Raw genomic sequence first — 17,603 nt, 5'->3', positions numbered from 1 at the left:
TATCATAAACCGGCACTATACACGAAATTAAGTATTGTCGTCGCCATTAAGATAATTCTTGAAGAGAAAGAAAGAGAGAGAGAGAGAGAGAGAGAGAACGAGAGAGAACGAGAAAGAAAGAGAGAAAGAAAAAGAGAGACCATGTAACAGTGATATCTCTGCGACTTGGTATAATGAGAGGTAAGCCAATGCGTTATCTTCTAGAAGGAGAGATCTGTTATTTGATACTCGAAATGTGTCACCGATGATTATTCCCGAGATTAAGATTTTTAATCTATGATTTGTTGTGTTTTAACGTGAATTTTGAAAAGGTTTTGAAACTATTCGAAAAATTATTCGTCTTATGGATACGTCGTCGGGAAAAAAAAAAAGAAAAAATAGAAAAAACTATATATATATATATCGTATATAAACATTTTATATTAAATATATTATAATAAATAATATATTAAGAGTATCAGAAATGTAAGATTTTATTAATATATATATATATATATGAAATATTTTATACATTAAAGATTAAAGATTATACTAATAGTAATTGTCTACAAACAACATGGAATGTTTGAATTAAATCATCTATATTTGCATTCAATATTTTTTATATTTTTGTTTAGATAAAAATAAATTACACGTACATGAATATAATAAATGTTAATAAAAAAAAAAAAAAAAAAAAAGAAAAATTTTGATCAACGAACGTACAAAAATATATCCAGGTATATTACAATTTGTACATTGAAATTTACTGTAAACTGTACGAAAGAAAAAAAAAAAAAAAAAAGAAACAAAGAATTCTTTAAATGCAAATTAGACAATTAAGTTTTCAGTTTATTAATATCATCATAGATAATCTTTCAAAGCTAACGTTGCATACCGTTCGAGGATTCTTGAAAGGGTGACTTTTAATGGCTGACCCGCGCCTTCCGTGACCTACCTCTAGTTGAAATCAATGAAAGTTACGGCACTCGAACGATTCATATCTATTGCCGTTTACGCGTAGACGTATTAGAAGTCGTCATTGCTATTTTTAATCCTTCCGATTGGGACCACCTTTCTAGCTGGTAGCGAACTGACACGAAGTTTAAACCCTCTCTACAATAAAATCGATCAATATATACGCGTACGTATATATGTATGTATGTATGTGTGTATGTATGTAATAGCTCAAGGAAACATAAAAAGAATGTCAAACATAAAAAAAATGGCATTAATATTATATAAAACGGCAGGTAATATTACAGAAATTTCAATTATCCCGTGTATTTTTCTATTAAAAATTTTGAAATATTTATTTACATACACACACACACACACACATACACACATACATACATACGCACACATATATATATACATCTATTTTATTAATTATAAATAGATTTCCAATAAATAATAGTTATAAAAATGAAATTTCATTTCGTTAAGATTCAAAAGAAAAAAAAAAATAATAGATAAATGAAGTTTATAATAAAATTGGAATTTATCGCACTTTTTCTTTTTCGCACAGAAAATTTCGAGATATGTACGTATACGTGTCTTTATTTTATTAATTATTAATGATAAGTAACAAATATGTAAAGTTTTGTGTGGTTATGCATTAAAAAAAAATAAAAAAAAAAAAAAAAAAAAAAAATGAAGGATTGAATAAAAGTTACAATTAAATTTGAATTTCTCATCTTTTTACTCGCTCTTAAAATTCCGAGATACCACCGTATAGAATTTTATGTATTGTGCGTTAAAAAAAAAAAAGAAAAAAAAAAAAAAAATATCTGCGATTAAATTCAAATTTACCGCGTATTTTTTCTTTTATCGAGTTTTAAAGACACATGTAAATATTTGAAGGACACATAAATAATACATTTGTAAAATTTCTAAATTTTATTAAACGACAAGAAAAGGAATAAATTAAATTTTTAAACTGTATTAAAATTTTCCACGATTTCTCCGCTCTCGAAATTCTTATATATGAATAAATCTTTGCGTTATTAATTCTGTGGTTTTAAGGAAAAACATCGCACGTCACATGTTCTCACTTTCGAAATATTCATCGTGTTTAAAGTTTCGTAAATCACGATTTATGTTATTAACAACGTTTCCTCAATTTCTTTTTTACGATATGAATGTAAATTTCGTTTCATACATTTCTTTTATTTCTTTAGTTTCTTTTTTTTTTTTCTTTCTTTCTTTCTATTTCTGTAGTCCATCAATTAATTCATAGAAGCAAATTTTATTATTTGAAACTTTTTTCTCCTTTCGCGATCGATTCAATTGAAATCAATAAAAAAAGATACAAAAACCAAATTATAGAAGAAAAATAAAATTACATTTACCAATCACGAATACATAATATTTTTTATTAATTACGAATTCATAATTATCCTCAATTACGAATGGATATTAATCATGACGATTGCTAATTTATTTGAGGAAAAAAGAAATAATAATAATAATAATAATAATACTAATAATAATAATAATAATAATAATAATAATAATAATAATAATAATAATTACATATACCCAACCCATTAAAAAAGAAAAAAAAAATGATCGGTTATGTTGTACTCAAGATAGGAATAAACATGATCGCCGATTAAATTCAAAGTTAACGAAGAGAGAAAAGAAAAAAAAAACAACGAAAAGAAAAAGAAGAAGAAGAAGAAGAAGAAAAGAAAAAAGACAAAAAGAAAAAAAAAGAAAAGACAAAAAAATTGAAATGTCTTCGTTAAGGTTTACAAAACGAGCTAAGGTAAACATCGAGGATATTCGAAACATTCATGGTAACATCGAAAGACATAGAACTTGGCATCGAGTTTTAAACTTCATACCTTAGCACTCTAGGTATTAGATACTTAGTACTTCATACCGGTACTATAGTTTACCCACGTAGCCGTGCTGCTCGTTACAAAAGCGCACGTGATGCTGATTATTTGTCGCAATGAGCTGGCGAGCGAGTAGGAACGCGAGACTAGTTGGCCAGACCAGTGGCGCGGGACCAACGTCATGAAAATTCTTACGATCCATCGGACGTTACATTTTTTAACATGCTACATCCAAACTTCTGATTCATTTCTTAGGGGAGGGGAAAAAAAAAAATTTTTGTTAAATCAATGATATTCGAAACGGAAAGAAAATATGTTTTTATTATTATTTTAATGAACAAATTAAAAAGAGAAAAATTCGACGGAAAATATTGTCATTAATTTTTTTTTTTTAATGGTATAAATTTAATTTAAACAGAACAAAAATGTATATATATATATGTGTGTGTGTGTGTGTGTGAATTTAATCTAATTGCCGCAGGAAAATAATCATACATTTTGGTGCTTTCAAAAATTCGCAAAAAGAAAAAAATAATAAGTAAGAAACGATATACAACAAAGTTGTAAAATATTATAAATTAAAAATTGAAAATATAAAAAAAAAACAAACAAAAAAAGCAAAAAAAATAATACATCTACCAATCATCGAACATTAGAAAAAAAATATTTTTCTTACGAATTTGTAACTATTTTTATTAAAAAATATTTTTATTAAAAAATTATATTACATATATATATATATATTATTTAAAAAAAATATATATATATACATATTATTTAAAAAATATATATATCTTCTTTTTAAATAAAAAAAAAATATACATATCTATATTTCTTTCTTTATTTAAAAAGAAAAAAAAAATATATATATATATCAAAATGATCAAACGAAAGAGCAACCCAAACGAATAATATAAACCAAGTAGAAATATTTGATCTATTCAGTTTAAAGTTGAACGTCAATATCAAAGCATACAACAATATACTAGTCACATCAGGCTTAAAGTCGTCGTCGTCGTCGTCGTCGTCGTCGTTGTCGTCCAGTAAAATCATAAATAAGCGTACGCGAGTTCGCAATGAAGGAACAGTCCGAACCGTAAAAGGGGGTTCGAGCGTACTTGCGCAACGGCCGAGAGCTGACTTTTTCACTTTCGCAGATGAGGTATCCGCGTGCTAGTGTGTTTCGTCCAGGACGCCTCGAGCGAAGTGCTTGTCGTCGTCATCGTCGTCGTCTTAGTCGTCGTAGTCGTCGTAGTCGTCGTAGTCGTCGTAGTCGTCGTAGTCGTCGTTGTGGAAGCGCGTGGGCGACCGGAAACTATCCCTCCCGCATTCAGATGCACTACCTCTCTCTTTCTCTCTCTCTCTCTCTCTCTCTCTCTCTCTCTCTCTCTCTCTCTCTTTCTCACACACACACACACAGTGAGAAAAGAGAAAGAGAAAAAGAGAGAGGACGGGTTGAGGATGGTGATGTTGATGTGAGGAGGGAGAAGAGTTCGAGAGGAGGAGGGGGGAGGGTAAGAGAGAGACTTCGAGAGAGTAGTAGACGCAACCAAGAAACTCTGCGTTCTCCAACACGCAGGAGTAGCAAAGGAAACGGCAAAGAGGAGGACCTTTCGTGACTCTTTTATCGCTCGCTTCTGAATTACGGCTACCTTGGAATCGTAATTCCATTGATCGTCTTTCAGATCGATTTAATTCTTTTTTCCTTTTTATTTACTTTGTTTATTTATTTATTTTCCTCTTTTTTCCTCTCTTCTTTTTTTCTGTTTTCTTCTTTCTTTTTTTGTTTTTTTTTTGTTTTTTTTTCTTTTTTCTTTTTTTTTCTTTTTGTTTTTTTTTTTGCTGTTATTCTTTTTGTTCGTTCCGTTTCGTTTCACTTTGAATAAGAATCAGTCATTTCACTTCGCTGAACAATGATCGTTAAATATATATATATATATATATATATATATTCGAATCGACATTTAACGTTCACTTTCTACTTGACGTTCTTTCAAGTAGAAAAAAAAGATCAGACGAATGTCCACGGTGTATTAGATTGGATTAATTTTTAATAAAGATCGCATTACTACGAATCATGAAAATAAGAAAGGAAAAAAGAAGATTGTTAGACGTCATGGAAATAATAGAAATAAAATAAAATAAAAATAAAAAAAAAATAAAAAAAAAAAATAAAGAAAGAGAAAAAAATATCACTAATCAATTTTAGGCTAATTTAGACTAACATACGACTGATAATTACAGATACGTAAAAATTACGAAAATAATTGAGAAAGGTGTTGTTAAGGTAAAAAAAAAAGAAAAAAAAAAGAAAACAAACAAACGAAGATTAAACTGTTGATAAACTCGATTAACCTTATTTCAAGATTAATTAGTTATCTCCGAAGAGATCACGTGATACTCGCCCACGAATTATGAAAGTTATGAAAAGACAATGAAAAAAAGTATTTACAAAATAATAAATATATATATATATATATATATATATGTATGTATGTATGTATGTGTGTATGTATGTATGTATAAAAGAAAAAACAACAACAAAAAAAAAGAAAAATGAAGATTAGACTATTTGCAAACTCAATTAAGCTAATTATAAAAGATTTAGTTAGTTATCTTTGAAGAGATCACGTGACACTAGTCCACAGATTATGAAAGTTATGAAAAGAAACTAAAAAAAGGACTTTTCAAAGTATATATATGTGTATATGCATATATATATATATATATATATATACATATATAAAAGAAAAAACAATAACATCAACAACAACAACAACAACAACAAGGAAGAAAAAGAAAAACGAAGATTAGACTATTGGCAAACTCAATTAAGCTAATTATAAGAAATTTAGTTAATTATCTTTGAAGAGATCACGTGATACTAGCCCACGGATTATAAAAGTTATGAAAAGAAAATGAAGGAAGGTGTTTTCAAAAAAAAAAAAAAAAAAAAAGAAAAAGAAAAAAATATATATATATACATATACATATATAAACAAAAAAAAAGGGAAAAAAAAAACAAACGAAGATTAGACTATTGGCAAATTCAATTAAACTAATTATAAGAGATTTAGTTAGTTATCTTTGAAGTGACCACATGACACGAGACTAAAGATTACGAAAGTAAGTAAGTAAGTAAGTAAGTAAGTAAGTAAGTAAGTAAGTAAGTAAGTAAGTAAATAAGTAAGAAAGGAAGGAAGGAAGGAAGGAAGGAAGGTGTCTGACCTGAGTGGATTTTCACAAGCGGCATGATTCGAGCCGATTCGAGGGGCCGACTAGATTGTCGCGTGGGCGACCGGAAGCCGTACCTTCCTACCGTCTTTGGTTGTCACTTGGCGATTCTTGCAAGAGAAGAGGGGATACTTTGCAAGACCGAGAGTGGCCAAGAAGCTGGCTCTCTGTGCTCTCCTTCGCCGTTCTCCGACGCAAACCTTCCTGGCCAATCGTCTTCGTGCTCCTCTCTCTTTCTCTCTCTCTCTCTCTCTCTCTCTCTCTCTCTCTCTCTCTTTCTTTCTCTCTCATTTTTTTTCTTTCAAGAGACAGAATCCATGACGTAAACGCGTAGGTAGTAGTTCGATCGGTGAAGATCATGAGACACCTTTAGCCCTTTGAGGTTATCCAAAAGGTCCAAATCCTCATTAATCTTTCAAAATGTTAATAAAATATTTCAACGATAGATAATCGTTTTCATTCGAACAAAATCATACAGATTATTGGAATCGGCAACCATTCCTTTTGACGATAATATGAAAAATTTATTGAAAAGTTTTATCCATGAAAATTTAATAAGAATAAATCAATAACTTTGTAATCTATTTTCAAGTCATTCGTCAAATCGTTCGAATAACTATCAAAATATTTCGTCAAATTAAAATCCATTATTTAATAGAACTGTAAATTTAAAACATTAATCATTATATGTTTATCCTTTTGAATGGTCTCGATTGTTATTTCACTAAGTTATTATTAGATGATTAAATAGTTTAAAAAGGAACTATCGAAAATACGATACGTATCCAAGGATTCGTTTATGTCACTTAAATTCGTATCTATTTCTATAATGATGCTATTGATTATCAAGGGAGTAAATAGAAATGTTTATTATGTAATCGTGGAAACAAAAATAAAATGAAACTAGATAAACCGAGTGTAGTTTTTATTAATAGTTTTTCCTTTAATCATCGATTGGCACTAACGTATCAAATATTTCGATCAATTATTTTACATATATACATATATATATATATATATATATATATATATATGTATATATAAAACAGTGATATCAACTGGACGATAACATCAATGGATAGAATTAATCTGGGGGAAAAGGGCAAGATAATTAGCAAAATATCTTCTTTTAATTGATAGCTTGACTAATCGAAATAAAAAAAAATAATCAAATATCTAAAAACGAACGTAACCGATCAATAAAATACAAAGAGTTACACTTAACAAGATCTCAATTTGAAAAATTATTATTATATTTAAGTAATCTGAGAAAAAGCAAGTGATGAGAATGGGAGGAAAACAATAAAAGAAATTTACACAAAAAATATATTTATTATTATATATATATTTATAAAATATATTTAGACGATATCAAAACTAATTCTATCTCTAAATAAAGATATCGGATAATTCGTATGTTCGATTATACGATAGGATACAAATAATTTATTCGTGTATTTATAAGAGAGAAAAAAAAAAAAAGCAAAAAATAATCAAATATCCTAACGAAATATAACTGATCGATAGACGAATGAAATTCTATGGTTAACAACGGCAAGAGGTAAAAGTAGTTTCGAATGGACGGAACAACCTGGAAATGGATAAAAAAGAAAAAAAAAAAACGAAAAAAACGAAAAAAAAGAAAGGAAAAAAAAAAGAGAAAAAAAATGGGAAAGAAAAAAAAAGGCGAAAAAAAAAATAAAATGACGAAAATGTCTGCTTTTGGATGATAGAAAGGTGATGACCTCGATCCGACTACGTCCGACTCATACATAACGCCATTCCCCTACGTCTTCCAGCTCGTTCCGCCTGTTTCTGCTCGAGCGTTCTGACTGAACGCCCGACTGGCCTGCCCACGCCTGCCCTTCTGTCAATTATATTTACTATTTCATTCATACGGCCGCTGCCGCTGCCGCAGCCGCCGCAGCCGCCGCCACCGCCGACACCACCGCAGCCACCAACCGCCACCAACCGCCGCCAACCACCGCCAACCGCCGCCACCGCCGCCGCCACCGCCGCCACCACTGCCGCAAACGTCGTCGTGCTTGGTCCACGAGCCGTACCCATTCACGAGAGTTGCAAGCGCGTGCGATCGGGCACACTAACTTCTCTTTCTCCCACTTCTTTCTTCCTTACGATTCTTACATCTTACGTTTACTATTACAACCTACTTTTCTTTCTTTCTTTCTTTCTTTCTTTCTTTCTTTCTTTTTTTCCTTCCTTTTTTCTTTCTTTCTTTCTTTCTTTCTTTCTTTTTCAATTTCTTTTTTGTTTTCTTTCAAAATGTCACATTCGTTTGATACCATTTAAAGAAATTTTCATATGTGATTTCAACTCGATCGTGTTTGAACTTTTGATTTCTTTTTTTATTATATATATATATATATATATATATATATATATATATATGTATGTATATGTGTGTGCATGTATAAATCAGACATCTTGAAATTTTTCATCATATATATTAATTTCAAATAACGTATTCATTTACAACAGAATTTCAAATATATGTAATTTAGAAATGTAGAAACAATATTCCAACGTGTATATAGATATTTATAACTCTACAAATATACGAGTATGTTATAATATAATGTAACAGTATAAATATTTGTATTAATAGATTACTAGTAAATTTATACTCTATAGTATAATTATAATATATATAATTTTTTTTTATTTATACTATCAAAATTATTAATGATAATATAAAATTTAAAAATATAAATTTATATTTACATAGTACTATATTATATATGTATACACTACATAATTTTATTATTATAATATAATCTAATATAAATATAAATTATTTATTATTTTTAAATTAATAATTTTTTAAGAAGCATATAAAAAGATAGCATATAAGAAGATAGCAAATAAAAATTATCTAGAAGATTTATATATATATATATATATATACATATATATACATAGATACATATATATGAATATAATATATAAATCATTATAAATATCAAAAATATATGAAAAGTATAAAAAATATAATTAAACGAGTAATCCCTCGTTGAGTACAAATTTTTCTTTAACTTATACAATAAATCATTTTCTTAATACCTAATATACTATTTCAAATTAACTTCCGCTATCAAACAAAAATGATAGATTAATGTTTGTAAATCATGTAACGATGATCATCGGAGATAGTAACGGAAATGCTTTTCACACGTACGAAAGGTTGCGTTTCCAATGAACAACTAAACCCCTCCGGCATTCGCCCCCACCTTTTTCCAAGAATGTTCATACGACCGATATACATACATACATAAGTCTTGAACCGTGAGAATCTTTCTGTCTTCTCAGACAAAGATTTGGCCGTTCATTGAGCGCTAACACGTTTACGGTATACTCGAGACAAAACCATATAGGACTCACTAATTTCTTCTCTAATTTTCGTATCTACATTATTTCCCTTTTGTCTTCTCTTTTTTTTTTCTTTTTTATTTTTCTTTTCTTTTTTTTTCTTTTCCTCCATTTGTTTTCTCTCGAATTTTACAGAGAAACTCGATGAAAAAAAGGTTTGGTAATGTTATTGATAATGACTATATTAACAATAAAAATAATAATAATAATAATAATAATAATAATAATAATAATTAATTAATTAATTATTTAATTAATTAATGAAATACATTATGCAATGCTATATTTTATACTTAAATTTTCTTTATAAAAAAATCAAATAAAATAAAATCGATTAAATATAATTATTATTACGTATGTTAATTTACTATGATAAATTATTCACATATATTATATGTATACATATAAACATATATACATACATATATATATATAAAAATATATAAATTATATATATTTATATATATATATATATATATAAATTAATGTTATATAATATGTATTAATAATGTTGGAATAAAAATGTAATATATAGGTTTACTACATACTAAATATATATATATTGATTAAAATATTTCTAATAATTCCTCTTCATTATAATATTTCCATTCGGCTTAGTCATTATGAACGTTCTCGCTTAATTTCTTCTCGCCTTTTATGTGCAAGGCAGAAGCCCCAACGACCGTAAAGTTGCCTTACAACGTAGTAACATCGAAGTGTGAATCATGGTAATCTATGTGACTGTAATCGGCTTTGTAATAGCTTGATTGAATCTATATTTTACTTATATTTATTTACAGATACTTTTGAATACATACATATGATATATATATATATATATATATATATATATATATAATGAATATATATGTATATTGGCATGTGCATAAATATATATTAATACTTAACCTAAAAATAAATCCACCGAAAATAATGAAGTGGAAATAAAATTTTTAATAAAAAAAGAGAAAAGAAAATAAGAAAAGAAAAAAAATTTCGAAGAATTTAACAAGTACATAATATACATATAAACGCGCGCGCGCGCGCAAATGTATTCCTTAACGAATGAATGACACGCGATCGAAGTAATTTCACGGAATACGTGGAAATGAATTTAAAGTGAAAAAAAATAAAAAGAAAAATAAAAAGAAACGAAAGAAAGTAAGATAAATAATCTCCAATGTAAATGAATTCCTCGTATTATATTAATATAAGATTACGTATTAGGTTATGACGTGAAGATTTTTACACTTTGATATTGTACAATACGTATTAAAAATTTGACAGATGCGATTTGATCTATCTGAAAGATAAATGATAGATCATTAAAATGTAAAACGTACGTACCGTGATTGATGTTGTTCGATGGTAATGCAAATGCGGAACGACGAAAATGTTGTATAATTAACAAAAGGAAAATAATAATAATGAAAAGGAAAGAGAATTATACGCTTAAGAATAAAGCGTGCCGGTACGTTAACGTTTTGTTCGTTTCATGTGTATAACTAACGCCATCTCGCGACGAACCTGAAAAACTAACGTGAAATTAAACGCAACAAGCAGCTTGGTCGATGAAACACAATAAACCTTTTATCAAAACCGCCTGCGGATGATAACAAGGCACGTGTCTTGTTCTGTTTTCTTCCTATCGTTCGATCAGCTGATCAGTCATGGAGGCTTCTGCCTTGAACCTGGTGAGTACCATCAGACGCTTTATTATTATTGGAACGTATGTTTCCTCGATTACGATTTACGTCGTCTCCTGTTGCACAAGGAGAAACCATTAAGATGCTATTTTTTCTCTCCCTCTCTTTCTCTTATTCTCTCTCTCTCTCTTTCTTTCTCTTTCTCTCTCTCTCTCTCTTTCTTTCTCTTTCTCTTTCTCTCTCTCTTTCTTTCTCTTTCTCTCTCTCTCTATACCTCTTTACCTCATTGACACTAATATAATTTTGATAATACCATTTCTTTCCAATATTTGTTCCTTTTTTTAATTTTGTACATTTATTCACTACATTTATTTATTACATTTACTTATTACGTTTATTTATTACATTCACTTATTACGTTTATTTACTATGTTTTTATTTCCTATAAATAGTCTAAAGTATCATCTAAATGTTTCTCTAACTCTATTCACAATGATGCATTCTTTATAATTTGACAGAGATACTGTTGCTAATAATTCATTTTCTTTTGCTTCATTCTCTTTTATTTTTGATTTGTTTATTTCTTTTTTTTTTTTATCTTACCTTTTTCAATATGAATCATTTATATTCCAGCAGAAGAAGATACATGTATCATTACAATAATTCTTATGTCTTTTATTATCTTATTCTTATATTTTTGTTAGAAATAAATTGTATAGTCGCAGTAGTCCATGGTTGGAAAATAAAAAAAGAAAAATAAAGAAAAGAAAAGATATGGCAAACTACAAATGTTTATCAAGAACAATTTCCGTCAAATAAATATAATGAGTCAAAATATATTTTTAAGATTAAATATTTAAAGCGTTGTTGTTTAAAAGATAGTAACAGTAAGCTATAAAAGAAAATAATCAAAGTTTTCAATGGATATGTTTTTCTCTAAGATAACAATACCAATGAAAGAATCTAAGCTATTTTTGTTTATCCAAATATTTAGAAAGTTATCAACTGAATATCTTATATCCATTAATTTATAAAATATTATATTAAATAATAAAATTACTTTCTAATAAAATATATTATCAGTAATAATGTTTCATGTAACAATGTAATTAGTTCAATTGTGTCTAATACATTTATTTTATCAAAACAAATTTCTTCAAAATTTATTCTATGATCTTTTTCTTTTTATTATTAAGATGCAATCCTATTAAATTATTAACCTAATTATGAAAAGTTAAATTAAATAAAAATCATAAACAATGAAAATATATAAATATACGTATTAATAAAATAGAATTCACATATTTCTCGCGTTACTTATTATCATTTTATTGTATATACATACATGTGTATATATATATATATATATATATATATATATAGATAAACTTTATGTATATATATATATATATATATATAGATAAATTTTATGTATATATATATATATATATACATCACTAACGTCGTAACGACGATAAGAACTGGATTGTCTTGAAACAAAGAAATGTAAGTGAAAGAAACGACCTTAGAAATAAATTCTGTCATACATATAAATGAAAATTATCTGAAGGTCAATTCATACACTTGAATATATTTTTTTACAAAGATAGTATATTAACGATCGAACGACCATCTATCAGTTCAATATTATACCGCATCCTTACTCGTTCGTTATAAGGGAATTAATTAATCGTAGAAACGAACGAATATAAGTGATTTTCAGTGTTAATAAATGTCTTATTAATTAAATTCAATGTTTTATAAAAACAAGTGAATAAAAGTGCGTTCTTTAAATTATTCTTTTCAATTTTAAATTTGCCGCTTGTTTCCTTTCTTTTTTTTTCTTTTTTCTTTTTTCTTTTTTTTTTTTTTTTTTTTTTTTTTTATTTTACTTCGATAGGTTTATTTTGCTTTACGATAATGATTTACAATAACGAAATATTACATGTAAACGGGAATTAACATTTCGTTGTTTAAAGTTTGAAAAGAATTTCAATTTTTGACTTACCCAGTATAATTACAAAAAATTTTATTCAAATTTATATATAAATGTAGAAACGAAGCTTGACGATATTATTCTCGATGCATTTGTTGTCAAATGAAATTTCAAGAAATGATTTATTTTCTATTATAATGTCTGATAAACTTACAACGATGCCAATAAAAAGTTAACACGGCAAAATATCTTTAGTAGAAGTTCTATAGTAAAGTACAACAATCACATAACCCCTCTTCTCTGTCTTCAATGTCCGCCATCATATTACACATAGGAATCGTATTTACTAAGAATTATTTACTTTTGAGAATAACAATTTTCTATTGATTTAAAATTTTTTTAAATAAAGTCTATCATTAATACGATAAATAATTAATTTAAAGAAATATATTTTACATAAAAGTAAATATTTCTTTTATGAATTTTTCATATTTGTATATAAATGTAAATAATAATAATGATAATAATAATAGTAGTATATTAGGAATATTGAAAATATTAACAAGATTTTTTTTCTTTTATTATTATTATTATTATTATTATTATTATTATTATTATTATTATTATTATTATTTTCCTTAACATTTCATTGAAACTTGATTATTTGAATTTTGTAGGCACACGAACGACAAAGGAGGGCTGAAGCATTGCTCAGAGAAGGACGTTTTGAAGAAGCAGCTGATTGTCACGAAGCTGTTGTTCAGCTTTTATCAGAGGCGTTTACGCAACTTCAATCCAACTTTACAGAACCAAGCATCACGGAATCTCACCCTTCCATTTTAATTGGTCAAAGTTCTATACCATTTGTTAGATCCATACATACTGCAATTACTTTGGAATCTCTTGCACTTCAACGAGATTATCACAAAAGACAAGCAGCTGTTGTTAGGTAAATAAATAAATTTCTTTTCTTATTTCTTTTTTCCTTTTCTTTTCTTTTCTTTTCTTTTCACTTTTCGTCAATATTTAGTAATATTTAGTATAAGAAAAAAAAGAATAAAGAAGAAATATATAATTGTAAATATTATTTTTTATGTCACCATAGAATGAAGCAAGCTCAATATGAAGAATATAAAGCTAATTTAGAAACTCAAAAGAGAGATCTCATTTCAAAGCAAATATTCAAGCAAAACGAAAAAGGAAATTCTACGGAATCTGCATCCGATAGAAACAACAGTTCATTGCGTCAAGCATTATTTAGAACTATAGAAGAGCAAGATAGTTTGTTAAGCTTGATATTATTACCAGATACAGAAAGCAGTGCGTTCAAACATCCGAAAGATACTGGCACGGTTATAGAAGAATTAAAAACTGTTAATTGTCAATTGCGCTGTCTCGTTGGAAGCTTATTAAGTCAATTAGAAGCTAAAGAGGAAGAAGTAAAACAATTGACAGAACGTTTGCATGCTATTTCTGTGAATCCTAATGATGAAATTAGGCCAGATGATACACATTCGTTATGTTTAGCACCCTTGCCACCTTTAACGCCACTCGAAATGCCATTATTTGATTTTACATCATCTTAATTAATTTTCTACCTCATTAAGTATTCACTGCTCTCTTTCTCTCTTTCTCTCTCTCTCTCTCTCTCTCTCTCTCTCTCTCTCTCTCTCTCTCTCTCTCTCTCTCTCTCTCTCAATCATTCTTCTAAAAATAATGTGGTTCATTGTACTTACAATTTTATCGTGACAATAGTATGAAAACAGGTCATCTAAAAAATTCATATAGACGTAATATAAGAAAGAGATTGAACAACAAATGAATTGCACATTAATAATGTCGGTATCATTATCAGAATAACGTATAATTATATATTTATTACCGTACTTTTATTACTTTTCATTTATTTAATATAACAACAAAGTTTCTTTAACTTTAATTAACTTTTATAGCTGCATAGTACAAGTAATTTGTAGTAAAAAAAAAAGTCATTACATTTCTATCTTATATCAGTCGTATTTGACCAAATTTATTTGATAAATAGCTATTTATATACTTATATACTTTGTGCACAAATTTATTTATTAATATTTCATTTCATAATAATATTCATGTGATTAGGAAGAAAACTCATATCTATTTCGTGTAAAAATTTTCTTCTATTTTCTATGAATCTTATTTATAAAATACGTATTGTCGAAAAAAGTGCGAACAAAGACATTTTACATTCTCAACCATCGAAAGAATTTTATTCTTATATGTGAAACTTCATCTCTAATTAATGTTATTCACAGGGAACAAAATACATATCAATTTAGGTGAATGATTTCTTCCCTAGCACAAGCTAGAATACATGTAAATATGATTAAAAAAAATGTTAAGATTTTGTCTTCTTTATGTGCTAGGAGAAAAAAAGAACTGCCATGTAATAGTATTTATGAGCAGTTTTGTTATTATAATAAGTAATATACGATTTTAAACAATGAAAGTGTCTTTAAGGAAGTTGTGTAATAATAAATGTTATATAAACTTGAATATGTGTGTATAATACATTTCGATGTAAAATTCTTAATAATATCATTCTTATGATAACATAGGCATTATTGACTTAAAAGTATTCTTTTCAGAGGAATTATATATGCAACGAAATGAGGTATATCAATCATTCTAGTTAATCATTATTGATAAAACAAACTTACAAATGTTTTCAAAAGAAATTGATAAAATCATGCAGGTAAACTTTGTTTGTTTACAATTTCCTCAGTTTCTATGGTAACAGTTGACAAGATGGCGACGAATCGAGCATGCGCAGTTGATTTCTCAAACGAATAGTGAACAGTGATTGGTAGTGACAGAGAGTAAAAGAGAAAGGTTATGTGTATATATATATATATGTATATATATATATAATGTGTGTATATATATATATGTATATGAGAAAAGGAAAGAAAGTGTATTATGAGAGTTCACTTGAAAACGAGCATCTCGCGCCTCTAGTGAACTGGTGTGAATCGTGCTCCTCGTGTAATATTTGCCCAATCGTATTGCCTGTCTCGTAGGGTCATATATTTGCGCGCACGCGTATCTTGATTTTTGTCGAGTTCTCAATAACATTTCAAAATATACCCGAGAATACGTGAATATTATTCTCGCTGTATTAGTTCTTGTGTTACGCGAATAATAATTTAATAGGATAGATTAAGATCTTTGTTATTCGTTAACGCTATCGTGATCATCGCCATCTTGCGCGTTTTCACCGGAGAAAAAGAGAGAGAGCGAGCGACAGAGAGAGAAAGAGAGAGAGAAAGAGAGAGAGAGAGAGAGAAAGTGGTGACAACAAAAAAAAAAAGAAAAAGAGGAAAAATAAAATAATAAGAGAAACAGAAAAAGAGAGAAAAAGAAAGAAAGAAAGAGAGATATTAAATACACGTTTACTTTTTCATGTGACACACCCGTTTGAGTTATGATTAAAGAACGACATTAACGTCCTTTGGGGGAAAAAAAATGCAGAGAAGTGGTGAGTAGAAATTAATAAAGAAAACAATCGAAAAAAAAAATTCCAAACTCGACGATCGGTCACCTTAGGATTTTTGTTATTGTTGTGTTATTGTTATTGTTATTTTGTTGTGTTGAGTGAAATTGTTTCTGATCGATGTTATTTTTTATATTTTCATACGTCGTGTTTTATCTACGAAGATGGTAAGAGTGCACTGATATATGTATGTTGTGCCGGTGAACACACGTGAACAACGTCGAAACATTTCTTCTTCAATTCACCTTGCGTTTTATGTTTGCGAGACATAGACGACCATTTTGAAGTCTCGGCGATTGTTTTTTTTTCCTTTTTTCTTTTTCTTTTTTTTTTTCCTTTTTATTTTCCTTTTCCCATCGATACGCAGCGCTCCGCATTCCCGGTCGATACAGACGACCAACCTAACCTCTAAAGAGCTGAGAGGCTTTGCTCGCTGAAGTCGCACCAATGCGCTAATTCCATAATTACGTGTACGGTCATACTTATGTATGCATGTGTACGTACTTATTTACATAGAGACATGTAATTCTTGTGTAAATCGAAACTACTCGAATTGCAAACTGTACTCGAACGTAAAGGTTAGAATTTGCGAGATATTTTTATATACCATTTCTTCTTTTTTTTTTTTCTTTTTTTATTTGTTTGAACGTTCCTTTTTTCTCTTTTTCTTTTTTTCTCTTTTTCTCTTTTTAATTAAAAAAAACCTTCGTGCTGTAGGCCAAGACAACAATTTGATATCGTTAGGTATCGAGCTTAATACATTTTATCTTTGATAACAGCAAGAAAAACCAGTCGATCGTTTTTATTTTTTTTATTTTTTTATTTTTTTATTTTTTTATTTTTTATCAACAATTATAATAAGAATATGAAGGGAAGAAAGAAGATATTACAAGATCTCCAAGTATTGAGATTTATTACTATAGGTTATGAGATATTTATGCCATTAAAAACATATACAAATCATATATTTTATTAGGTATCACGTATTTCCATAAATATAATATAAATCTTTGGATTGTGGTGTCATTTGTTTGAAAAACAAA

At 28.1% G+C, this 17,603-nt stretch overlaps 1 protein-coding gene across 1 annotated transcript; it reads left to right on the top strand.

Annotated features, from left to right (window-relative positions):
• Window positions 1-10,986: 10,986 nt before the first annotated feature.
• LOC118447869 (nuclear receptor-binding factor 2) lies at window positions 10,987-16,458 on the top strand. The gene is made up of 3 exons (XM_035880392.2): window positions 10,987-11,140; window positions 13,706-13,977; window positions 14,134-16,458. Exons 1-3 carry the CDS (start codon window positions 11,117-11,119, stop codon window positions 14,612-14,614), a joined length of 777 nt encoding a protein of 258 aa, XP_035736285.1. The 5' UTR covers window positions 10,987-11,116; the 3' UTR covers window positions 14,615-16,458.
• The last annotated feature ends 1,145 nt before the right edge of the window (window positions 16,459-17,603 follow it).

This window comes from Vespa mandarinia, chromosome 3, assembly GCF_050613455.1.
Source record: "Vespa mandarinia isolate Hongniang chromosome 3, ASM5061345v1, whole genome shotgun sequence".
Taxonomy (NCBI): Eukaryota; Metazoa; Arthropoda; class Insecta; order Hymenoptera; family Vespidae; genus Vespa; species Vespa mandarinia.
Note: the sequence above shows the minus strand (reverse complement) of the source record. Positions and strands in the feature narration are given on the sequence as shown.

Bases quoted from the DNA above. Each gene is read 5' to 3' on its own strand.
- LOC118447869 (XM_035880392.2), top strand. From the start codon at position 11,117: ATGGAGGCTTCTGCCTTGAACCTG. The intron at 11,141-13,705 runs GTGAGTACCATC...TGAATTTTGTAG, and splicing joins AGGCTTCTGCCTTGAACCTG to GCACACGAACGACAAAGGAG. The intron at 13,978-14,133 runs GTAAATAAATAA...ATGTCACCATAG, and splicing joins AGACAAGCAGCTGTTGTTAG to AATGAAGCAAGCTCAATATG.